Here is a 12,739-nt window from a genome sequence, read left to right as displayed (position 1 = left end):
GTTGTTTCTATTATGCCTTGAAACACAAAGCAACACTTCATTGAAACAGTGACTGAGGACAAACCTAGTCTCTCATCCCATGTACTTGCACCCACATTATTAACCACAGCCTCTTAATATGGCCGGACTTGGCAAAGCTGGCATTTGAAAGTGTTAAAATAGAGAAACTGGAGAGAAAATGGAGCAAGGAGAATTTCAGTTAGATTCAAGCCATCATTGCCTAAAATGTGCCAAAACAAAGTTGGGAGTGCATGCATGTGCCCCCCTGGTTAGAAACGGTGGTAGCCCTTTCTCAGGTACACCACTGGCTAGTTATAAAATCCCTCAGTAAGTATAATCCCACTTAAGTTTCATAGCAACAACCCCATTTTCTAGGTAAGGAAACAGACTTAAAGATGTTACGTATTGGGCCTAAAGTGCACAGCTGGCTTAGATAGAAGTTTGGAGTCTAGCACTGTTTTCAAAATAGTTCAAATTGAGTTTCTCTGTGAATGTTGTGTGTACTTGTATTGTCATATGCATTATAATACATTACTGAGAAGCAGTACAATATAATAAGATAGAGCTCAGATTTTTTTCCTCATTGCTTTCTAGCTGTGTGACCTTGGGTAAGTTGCTTAACCTCTCTGGGCAGTGTCAACACCTGTAAAATGGTGACACTATTACTACCCACCTAGCTGAGGTACAAAGATGATTGGAGGGAATTAACACATTATTAGAACAGGGCCTGACGCCTCACTATTAGTGATAATAGCAGTAAGAAGTAACAAAGGGCTGGCAATCTTGGCAAGTCATGCAGCCTCTCTGAGCCTCAGTTTTCTCATTGGTAAAATGAGTATAATGGTATGACCCTCACAAGTTGGTGGGAGTAACTAAGATGACATTTGTGCATCTCTCTGCCTAATGCAGAAAAGGTTCTCAGTAAAAATCTCGGTTTTATGCCCATTTGGTTGTCATTGTTGTGAAGGGAGTTACCTCTCTTATTGTTCAGCTCAGCTTAGATCTGGTACTGATTTCTCCACAAACCTGCATACAGGCCTGCCTCTTCCTACACTGGGGTGCAGGGCTTTCTGACTGTGGACCATCCTCTCTGGCTGTGTTACACCTCTACACCCTCTGAGTTGGTAAACAACACAAATTTTGTGTTTCAGTGGGAACACCGAGCCAACTGCAGGGCCTCTGCTCCCAAACATTCCCGGCCAGCGGCTCTGCTCACAGGAAAACCTGTGCTGTTTGCCCACAGACCTGGGGACCAGGGATCTGTTTTCTTTCCCAGTGTGGATGTTAGAATTGCCTTCTTGGTTGGTTATTTCTGTTTAGTTGGTGTCCTTTTGCCAATGTCCTGAAAAAGAGCAGAAAACTATAGCCATCTGGCAAGGGAGACTGAAGAGAAATTAGACTTTGTCCCCCTCCACCCTCTACACTCACACAGACTCACACATAGTCTCCCTCTCTCTCCCCCCCCCCACTCTCTCTCTCTCTCTCTCTCTCTCTCTCTCTCTCACACTCACACACACACACACACACACACACACACACACACACACACGGTGACACAAATACCTATTTGAGCCACTCACTTATTTCAGTTATTTTCTCTCAGGGACTGGAGCCAGCCATGCAGGATAAAGGAGGGAACTGGAGGAGCAGATCACTTCAGGAAGACAGATTCTGTTCTGTCAGGTTCCTCTGAGTGTGTGTAAGAGGGAGGGGGGGGGGGGGGGGGAGAGACAGAGAGAGAGAGAGAGAGAGAGAGAGAGAGAGAGAGAGAGAGAGGAAAAGGCAGAGGGAGAGAGGGGAAGAGGGGGAGAGGGGATCTGTTGCAGGCAGGGGAAGGCGTGACCTGAATGGAGAATGCCAGCCAATTCCAGAGACACACAGGGACCTCAGAACAAAGATAAGGCATCGCTGACACCACATCGGGGACGAGCTCACAGACAACTCAGGCCGGGGGGACCAAGGCCAGGCAGCCAGGAGCACCCAAGGCAGGAAAATGAGGTGAGTGCCAGGGTAGGAATGGAGCAAGGGTGTCCCTTCAGGGACCAGGTGTCAAGTAGCCCTGCAGGGTCTGACCTTGTCTCTGGGCTGACTCACCTTTGTGTCCTGTGGGTGGTACAAAGGATTTCTTATCAATCCTTGGAGCTCTGAGAGGGAGACTGGAATGGGCGCCTTCCTGGGACTCCGGAGACATGCAACTTGAAACGGGAGACTTTGTGCAAATCCTGCCCAGGGCTGCTGAGGCTCCGATTCCTCCTCTGCCAGCGCAGGGTGCTGCCTGCTGGCGAATGAGACTTTCCTCCTGCTGCCCACAGCTCAGTTTCTTGTTTTCCTCCTCTGCAAAGAACATTGGTTTACCTCTCCCAACACTTTGTGAGTTAGATGTGTGTTTGTGTGTTTATTTGTTCTGACCGGAAAAGAAACCAGCTTCCCACAGCTCAGCTCTGTGGTTTCTTAAACCCTCAGAAGTTGGCCAGTTAAAACCTCAATTTAGAAAACTGAAAACCTGTCCTCGTTTTACAGTTTTCTATAAATTTCTGACTGAAATCAGAGGCAGCTGGTGGCATGAATCAGAATACCAATAGCACCAAATGGCTCTTACAGGATACCACAATTTTATTTTTTTTAAAGGAGCCTTTGGTTCTGAACCCAGGACTTGAAATTCTAATTTTTCTTATGCTCTTCAACATTTCTTATTCCTCAGCTATAGTTTGAGTTAGTTGATCCTTCCTACTATACATTCCTTGTAAGTTTTCCTCTGCAAGTCTCAAAACCTTATCACTGTAATTATTTTTACTACTTATAAGTGTTAATGCAGTTAAGAATACAAAAAAAAAAAAAAAGGGAGGAAGAAGAAGAAAGGGAAGAAAAACACTGCATATGTTTTTCCCTAAACCCCTCTTTTCCCATTAATTTTCTTCTCCATTGAAAAAAGGGTGTTCTATTTGTTTCTCTTTTGCAGTCACCTAGCAACTTTTCTGGGTCTGGGATCAATGAAGGGCTTCAGATTGTTAACTCTTTGAACTCAGATTACCTGTGGTTCAGAGAGGTAATCGGGTCTTTAAGGTTAATTCTTTTAAAAGAACATTTGTTCTTTTTAAATACATTGTAATTTTAGATCTGCCATCTAACTTCATATTCCTTTTTCCTAAAGGAATGTCGACATGCAATGACAATTTGATTGATCTGTCACTGTTTGAATCTCACCCTACCCCCAATGCCCCAGTCATACCAAACTACAGGGCTGATGAACAGTTCTGTGTCTTTGTGTTTATCCATTTCTTAACTCAGAACATCCTTCCCCCTTATTTTCTACCTAGGGGACCCGATTGCTCCAGCCAACTCAAACATTACCTCCTCTTCCCTAGCCAACATCCCCAGAGTAAGCAACCTCTGTCCTTTGGGGTTATATCTCTTCTTGTCTTTGTAACATCTCCTTGTTTAAATGCCCACCTCCTCTTCCAAGACTGAATGTCTCTTAAGTTATTGAATCTTTTTTGTATTTGTATGCCCAGTATTTAGCATAATATCTGTTTCCTGTTAGGCATTCAATAAATATTGGCTGAATTGCATTCAGTTGTGAAATAGCACAAATACTACAGAAAAGTGCTCCACTAGAAGTTTTCCAAAAGTCTTGCCTCATATAAAAGGGCACTTCAGAGTTTAAAAAAACCCTTTTATGGGTATTGTCTCTTCTGGTTTTCAGATTTTTGGATAAGGTAAGGATTTATGGAAAAGGTGACCATAAAAGCAGTTAACAATTTACCCAAAGCCACATGGATGATTTGGAAGGCTCAGACTTAAACTTGGGTCTTTGGGCTTCAACTCCAGGACTTGGATATTTTTTTCTACCTTATTCTACCAGACTCTCAATCAAGTAACATTCTACACTGGCATCTCCCAGTCCTCCTGCACATTAGCATCATCTGTAATTCTTCAAAGTGCTGAGGACTGGCCCTCACTCCAGACCAATTAAACTAGAATCTGTTGGGGGAGGGGCTTTGGTATTAGTATCTTTTTCAAAAATTTTCACATAAAGCCATGGGTTTTTGAATTATTTTTCACAGGATTAATTGCTTTGGCCAGATGCCTGGGCATATGGGCATGGACCCAGCTTCCTCTGTGAGCTTCGGTTATTCCCTTCTTCTGTTGAAGCTAATTCGCCATATGGTATTGGCTATGACATGTCACCTCTTTGGGTATCCTTTTCATCACCTGTCAACTAAGGGTGTTGTCAAAGGGATCTATGCAGTCCCTTTCAACTCTTCTGCTCAGAGACAGTCTGGATGTAGTGTGGGTTGAAGTGAGGGGAGTGAATGGAGAGGATAGAAATTACTACTCATTGCACAATCACTGATCTACACAGGCATTTTTATCCTTCCTGATGGCCTGCTCCCACACTGGAGCCTCTGAAATCCCAGTTTTCGACATTGCTTTTGACATTTCAAGCAAATGTAGCTCAACTTTTTTGATTAGATAGAATATAGATAGCAGGTGTCAGGAATTGTACAGCCGGTGCCTGGTGTATAAGAAGCCAAAAACACTCAGAGAATGTGATGGGGAATGAAAGCCAACACTTATATCCTCTGATTTGCAGGCCCTAAAGCAAGCAAGCATATGCTCAAGCCCATTATGTGCAAGGAGATATTTGTTTCATATGTTCGACTGTTTTGAGATGCAAACAGAATAGAACAGAAAGCTTCGCAGGCCTTCCTCCCACACTAAACAGTTGTCTACCCCACATGGTCCTGGGCTTCTGGGCTGTCAGCAGCAGGCCCTTGACAGCCCCGCAGTAGGAGGCTGAGTCTCCTCCATGTGGTCTGGAAAAAGCAGCCATAGAGAAAGTTGACCTTTGAGCCTTGCACAATCTGGATGTGGCTATTGCAGGGAAGTCCGATTTGGGAGCCAACGCTCACTCCTAACCCCCCTGTTTTTCGGGAAGCAGCATGATGGAGTAATCATAACTAATGTTTGCCTAGGGCTGAGCAGTTAACAAAGCACTTTCCAACCGCCTTTTTCTGAAAGCAGCCCTGTAGGAAGTCATTATTATCACCAAATGGATGAAGAGACAGAAACCTAACATGACTTTCCCAAGATTGGTCAGATAATTGAAGTAAAAGTCTTAACTGAAACCTAGTTCTTCTGCCCCAAAACCAGCACTCTCCCCTTCCCAAGCAGCACTGCAGCAGATCTCCCTGTCCTACTGACTTGGGTATATTTCCTCCCTTGAATGTAGCGCTGCCTGGGCCCTGTGAGTGAGAGTTTCTGGACTCAGCTTTCCTATGAAATCATGGAGACTTGAACTAATGCCTTCCTTCTCTCTGCCTCTGTGGCCCTTCCTCCAACAGATTGGTTTAAAAAAATGTTGACCCTGGCAATTGGATTAAAATAATTTGCTTCCTTAGTTGTATCTCACATGTTGCTATTGTAAGGGCCTTGGAAAAAATTTAAGTAATTTTATTGTTTTCTTTTTATTGAAAAAAAGATAGTATAGGTCTTTCAAGACAAATTTGAACATTTTGTATACACAAAAATAAAATTAAAAACACTCATATTCCCACGTCAGTGATAACCACTGCTAGCACCCTACTGATAGCCTTCTACTCCTATTTGCACTTACCTATTTACCTTTTATGTAAATATCATGAGAAAGCTATGTATATAGATTCAAAAATTCATGCATATGCATATATACACATATATGCATCTGTACATGTGGGACAGAGGGTTGGGAAAAACAGTTTTCTGACTAGAAAAGATATAATTATTAATCCTAAAATGCTAGTATAATTTCCCAGAATTGACTTTTGGGGCTGTATAAGACTGTGGCCCCATTTCATTCATTCATTCATTCATTCATCCATTCAGTCATTCAGTCATTCAGTCATCATCGATTATATATTAGGCTCTACACCAGGTCCTTTATATACATAACCTTGAATGCTCATGTGAGTTCTTTAATTAGAGATAATAATCCCCATTTTCATATGAGAAAACTGGAGCTCAGAGAGACTAATTACCCAAGATTTCATGGCCAGTAAGCAGAAAAATTGGGATTTGAACCCCAATACATCAAACTTCAGGGGCTGTTCCCCTAAAGCAGTGCAGTGTGATATGTGTTCAATGGAGTGAAAGATACTCTATAGCATTGGAAGCTTTAAACTGGATGATGGAGGAGAAACAAGACAATTAGGTGGGAATGATTATGGCATGTGGAAGAAGGCCAAGTTATGGGTGGGCATGGCATGCCAAAGTATAGCTGGCACTGGGATAAAGTTGGACAGGCAAATCAGCACTAGATCAAAAAGGGATCATCAGCCAACCCGGGAGCAGATGCTTTACCCTGCAGGCACAGTGGCACAGCATGGTCAACATCTGTGTATTAGTAAATCAACCTTGGAGGAAGATTGCTGAATAGTATGAAATGGGGGCAGGGAGACCACTTAGGATGCAATAGCAATCTATAATAATAAAAGTGTGATATGCTAATTAGACTGGACAACTGAATGACCTTCCAGACAAAGCCACAGTAGCAGGGGCCGAGGCAGAGGCAGTTAGGGGCAATCAAGCAGGCAGGCAAGCATTTAGGGGCAATCAGGCTGGCAGGCAGAGTGGTTAGGGGTGACCAGGCAGGCAGACGAGCAGTTAGGGGCAATGAGGCAGGCAGGCAGAGTGGTTAGGGGCAATCAGGCAGGCAGATGGGCAGTTAGGGGCATCAGGCAGGCAGGCAGAGTGGTTAGGGGTGATCAGGCAAGCAGGCAGTTGGGGGCGATGAGGCATGCAGGCAGAGTGGTTAGGGTCGATCATGCAGGCAGACAGAGGTGGTTAGGGGCAATAAGACAGGCAGGTGAGCAGTTAGGGGCATCAGGCAGGCAGAGTGATTAGGGGCAATCAAGCAGGCAGGCAGGCAGGCCAGCAGTTAGGAGCCAGCAGTCCCAGATTGTGAGAGGGATGTCTGACTGTGGTTTAGGCCCTACAGGATTGGGCCTAAACTGGCAGTCAGACATCCCTTGAGGGGTCCTGGATTGCGAGAGGGTGCAGGCTGGGCTGAGGAACCCTCCCCCATGCCCGAATTTCATGCACTGGGCCTCTAGTATTCCATATAAGAACGTTTACATCAATTGACCATGGGAAGCAGAATAAATAGTACTTATGGGAGAAGTTGATGAGCCAGGTTTGGGATGTTTGAATTCAAGGTCCTTAGGTCTTGCTTGGGTAGGGGAGGGATCAATCTATTAGATGCTTGGTGTGGTGTAGATTGACCATGAGGGTTTTAACCAGCCTTGAACATTCTGCCTCTATTGCATCAGTCACATTGGGTGTGTTCTGTAAGTTTTATTGAGTTTTCCTTGCCCTTTATCCAACTCTTTTAATAGTCATCCTTTTTTATTCCTACAGCTGGAAATAAATTGTAGGGTTTTGATCATTTTATAAGAACACTTACCAAGAGGGGAAAAAAAATGTTTTACTGAGTCTTTCTTAATTCAAAATTTTGCATATCTTGATTAATTTTGTTAAATTTGTGTAAGGTACTGCAGATCCCATCCTTGAGTACAAATCTCATCCCAAGATTACTATGTTACTATTACATTTTAGAAAAACAGAAGAGGTTATAATTCTTAAATGAAGTTGAGCTGAAGAAATGATAACAACTTTTACCTGATTATGCAATTTACATTTTCAACAGAAAAACGATGTGTGTCAGAGTCCCAAATGTGGTATTTGCTGGGAAAGTTTAATACCATTATCAAATCTTCAAAAGAGCACAACTGACAGAAACCTTAGAAATCACTGAGTTACCATTTTCTGTATTCTAGACTGGGTAAGCAAGGCCCACAGGGGAGGAATAAAGGCAGAAGTCAGTGGCTGAGATATGCTGAGAACTTGATCTCTGGGCTGCTGACTTAGTTAAATGGTGAGCAACTGTGTCCATGAATTTAAGGTGACCCATTTATGTCTTTTAGGTGGCTCCCTCTTTATCATGCTTTGTGCTTCTCCTTGTGGAAGGCTTTGGCCCACACTGTGGAGCTTAACAATATGTTTGGCCAGATTCAGTCGCCTGGCTATCCAGACTCCTACCCGAGTGATTCAAGAGTGACTTGGAATATCACTGTCCCAGAAGGATTTCGGATCAAGCTTTACTTCATGCACTTCAACTTGGAATCCTCCTATCTTTGTGAATATGACTATGTGAAGGTGAGACCCCTGATATTCCCTAACTGGGCCAGGATGTCTACTGGGGAATCTGCTGGGAGTTAGGGAAGCCTAGGTGAATTAGATGTTGTGCTTACTCCCATGCTGACAGTCCAGTGAGGGAGACACACAGGTTACAACATGAATGAAGGTGTGAGTGGCACGCTAGGTGCAGGATGAGTACACAAACCGAGAAAGGACCATGAGGAAAACTGAGGTTGGCAAAGTGTAACTCAGTCAAACACAGCTTCATCTTTTTATTTCTGTTCTCAAAGTCTTTAATGTTTTCACTCACCTCTACTCCAAGGTCACTTTTAATTCACAAGAGCAGAAAAGGGGAGGGACCCCAGCATAAGCATTAATCAGACTGAAACACATCCGTAAGTATGTCAAAATCTGAGGCACTAGAAGGCATTGCCTAGTTCCCTAAGTAATGATCAAGTGTTTTGGGGAGTGGAGGACATCCAGTAGCAGACAGTTGGAGGTGAGAGTGGAAGGTTAGATTGGGAAGAGATTCTGAGGGGCCTTGAATGTGATGCTAAGGAGTTTGTATTTTATCAGCAAAGGGTATAGGCAAGGGTGGGGGTCACTATTAGAGGGGAATGTAAAGAAAAAAAAACATGGATGAGGGACAGGAAATAATCAACACAATATTCCCTGGAATTTAGAGAGAGCCCACAAATAAGACCATGGATGAGAAGCTGTTCTTTAAAAGTGAGGCTAAGAAAGGTTGGAGAACTTCTTTCTTTCTTTCTAGAAGTACTGCAATCATATTTTTTCATTTAAAATTTTTTCTTTCTTTTTTAATTTAAATGAAAAAATTTGATTGGAGTACTTCTGAGAGTTAGAGTTTATTAAGGTTGTATCTGATTTGAAAAGATGAGAACCTGCTTTCTAAACTTTCTCTGACTTCCTGGAAGAGGTTCTCATCAAACCACTCTAGAGCAGACTTAGCATATTGTTAGGATTATTGTAGACTCATTTTTCCAGAACCAATAATTCATCAAGAGTTAGCTTTGTATTAGCCAGGATGTTTGATCAACAACAAAGTAGTGAGTTTGCAAGGTGCTTTTACACTTATAATCTTATTCAACCTTTAAAACAATCCTATGAGGCAGGTACTACTATCCCATTTAATAGGCCAAGAAAAAATCCAAGAAGGTAAAGCAACTCACCCAAAGTTGTATAGCTAGAAAGTGGCAAAACAAGGATCTAAACCCATGTGTTGTGACTGTCAATCCTATGCTTTTTTGGCTATACAAGCTGTGATCCACTGAACCCCAGGATGCTGCAAGGGGTTACAAGGCCACTAGAAGCAGGGGGAGCCTGGTAAGTGGGGCTGTGAACTCCTACCCTGTTTAAACTCATTTTAATTGCTGAATGTTGCTTATCATTTACATTGGGTCTGCATCAAAAATATTACTTACAACAAGGGTTTTGTGACTATAAATCTTCCAAAATTGGTACTCCATGGCAAAGTTTCTAAATATTGACATTTTGAGCCAGATCATTCATTGTTGAGGAAAGCTGTTTTGAGAATTATACAATTTTTAACATCATCCCTGGCTTCTACTCACTAGATGCCAATAGCACTTCCCTCTTGAGTTTTGAGCACCAAAAATGTCTCCAGATCTTGCCAATACCCCCAGAGAGGCAAAATCTCCTCATTTGAGAACCACTGCTCTAGGGGATGCTGCCCCTCTTTGAATGTTTTGTGCTAGGGACCATGAGAATTTAGGGATACAAAAGATCTGGTCCCTTACAAAGAAAGATGAGCCCAGAAAATAGCCACTGCACAAGATGGAAAAGAGTAATGACAATGGGAGGCTGACAAATGAAGCCAACCTCTCAGGCAGGGGCTGTTCACCAAGACCCCAGTGCATCATCCTAAATTGAAATTTCTGACTAACTGGATAATTGTGTCCTTTAGGATATAATCTAGCCTCTGCCAGAACCAAACCCCAAGAGAAGATAGATTATGGGTAGAGGCATTAGGTTAGCAGAATCCCCCAGCCCAATTCCCCAACTAATACTGGTCATAAAACCAAGATAGTCTTGAATATTTGGGTTGGAAAGTGAATGTCACCAGAAGGAAAGTGACCAAACATTGGCTAAATAAGACAGTATGTTCCATAGATTTAGACAAAGCTAGATGTGAACTTCCTAACTGCTTTTTTCCTCTACTTTCAAACATGCCAACCATCTAGAAATTTTCTCAGTGAGAACACTTGCTTTTATTGGTAGCTGAAGCCTCACAACCATAAAAATTACAGATTTTTTTTACTTTAAGTGTAACAATGACTTATTTTCATTATTCCCCCTTCTCTACCCCTAGAATTTACTCTTGGTTGATATGCATTGAGCAATCATTTCTCACAAGTTTTCCTCTTATTTAGACAGATGCCAGGTTTGACCTTGTTAGGACTCCTTTATCAAGATGATAAACACACAATAGAGGATTTAACTTATTCCTTTGCCCCAAATAAATTCAGTCTCCTGGCAAAGCAGATTAAGGAGCTGACATCAGCTGTGCTTTGTAGGGGGGAAAATATGACAAAGTACTGTTCAAGGGCAACATTAAAATCTGAAGACCTTTCTGACAATGAATTAAGGACACTGGAATATATTTCTACCCAAAGCTTGACCTTTCTGGCTGGAGAATATGTTGGAAATTGATTAATGGTTTCCATCCAGGAAGGTTAAACACCTTTCTGAAAGCCCAAGGAGATGGAACTAAACCTTCTGGAAAGACAGCATAGACTTGGGTTCTTGCCTGGGTTTCAGGAAATGCCTGTTCTAGTCCCATATCTGCCATTCATTTCCAAATGATTGGGAGTAGACAAGAAAATCTTGTAATACTCTCTTTGCTCCAAAATCAGACTTGTAACTAAAGATCAGTCTGCTTGAGACAATGCAGAAACTGAGCTGCCTACCTGAAGTGCCCTGCAGTCCTTGAAGCTCTGACCCAAACACATTTTGCTAAATCTTTGGAGGAAGGAATTAACACATTGGGCAGAGAGGGCAAGACGCATTTCTCTACTTGCACTTGTCCATCTGACTCCCTTCTAGAATGCCAACCAGCACCAGCATTAGCCTCCCTGCAGAGGCTCCAGCAGCCATGAGGCCTGAGCAGGCCTTCCTTTGCAGGACACTGTGCCCTGGTCATCTGACAATTGGTGCTCATATGGAGACAGGTCCTGTGCCCTTGGCCACACATGCCTTGCAGAGTTTCTCTCCTGGAGTCAAGAACTCACAGAATATCAGGCTGCTGAGGCCCTCTGGACACTCATCTAGTCCCATGCAGTATTTGTTGTTTCTCAAATATTATGTCCCAATGAACGTTTTCTTCTAAGAAATCTTCTAGTCAGCTGATAGAGAAAACAGAAGTGGGGCTGCTCAGAGTGAAGGTGGCTCCGAAGCTCACTCTGCTCACACATTCTCCTGAAGTTCACACCTTTTGGGAATTATTGACTGTTGCTTATGTTTCCGTTGGACAGAAGAGGTGACTGAAGCTCATAATTCAGGGACAAGACTAGTACTCTGGCCGCTGAACTCACCAACCCAAAAGCCTTCCACATATAATTGAAACTCATTCACTTTTTCTAATTGCCCTCCAACCTTCGACCCCAGAATATGTGTCTTTCCTGGCTACTAATGAGAAGGAGGCTCTTTGCTTTCCATCTGCATGAGTATGAGCATGCCACACCACCCCTGGATGAGTCAACATCCTCTCCAAAATTCTGTTTTGTTTTTTTTTCATCTGGTCCATCAAGGGGTGAGATGAGATGATCACTAAAGTCCCTTAAATTCCAGAATTCTAATCCTAATTCTCCTTGCCAGAACTTTCCAGATAATTCCACCAAACCCTTAATTTCCTGGTTAGAATAATGCCAGAAACCAGTAATGGTATGTTATGACAGCCATTTCTCAAGATTCCATGGCCAAGATTAAGAGCCTACAGTCTGCTGGGGATGCCTTAGTGACATGTCATTTAAAGAAAACTTGTAAACATATCATGCCAGTGCTGTCCTTTTTAAAGCAGTTTTAAATATCACTGATTTCCATTTGATGATTTCTATCCAGGGATGTTAAATGCTCATACAATATGCCCTGTTTTGAGGCTTTATCACTCTGTGACTAAATTGCCTTGGTAGACTTTGAAGTGGGTTTAAAGAACCCTCCAGTTCATAAGAACCCTTTTCAGCATAGCCCAATCCCACAGACCACCCTTCCCACCCTGACCCATCAGGGTGATGATGACCACACTGCTGACACTGCATATCAGTATCTTACAGAAGAGCAGGACCACAAGGCTGAGTCCAGATGCTCCCATTTTAGGAAATTCTTCTCTCCGACCTGATTTCCCGCAGTCCTTGGTCTTCAAAATGCATACACATCTGCACAACAGCATCTGCTTCCTTGGAATGTGTCTGCAATGTGTGGATTCCTGCAGTGCACAGATGAGGCATACAAATCACAGCTGGTTAATGATGCAGGTGAGGTCAGAGCACAGATGCTGGCCTGGATTCTTGTGGCCTTTCTCTTTTAA

At 42.9% G+C, this 12,739-nt stretch overlaps 1 protein-coding gene across 1 annotated transcript in view; it reads left to right on the top strand.

The window, feature by feature from the left end:
* Positions 1-7,950: 7,950 nt before the first annotated feature.
* MASP1 (MBL associated serine protease 1) overlaps positions 7,951-12,739 on the top strand; it is a 51,499-nt gene continuing 46,710 nt past the window's right edge. Inside the window, exon 1 of the mRNA XM_008151575.3 lies at positions 7,951-8,193. Coding sequence (XP_008149797.2) covers positions 7,951-8,193 — 243 coding nt within the window. The remainder of the gene's footprint in view (positions 8,194-12,739) is intronic.

The sequence above is a fragment of the Eptesicus fuscus genome, chromosome 3, assembly GCF_027574615.1.
Source record: "Eptesicus fuscus isolate TK198812 chromosome 3, DD_ASM_mEF_20220401, whole genome shotgun sequence".
NCBI lineage: Eukaryota > Metazoa > Chordata > Mammalia > Chiroptera > Vespertilionidae > Eptesicus > Eptesicus fuscus.
The sequence above is the reverse complement of the archived record's forward strand: the minus strand, read 5'-3'. Positions and strand labels throughout refer to the sequence as shown.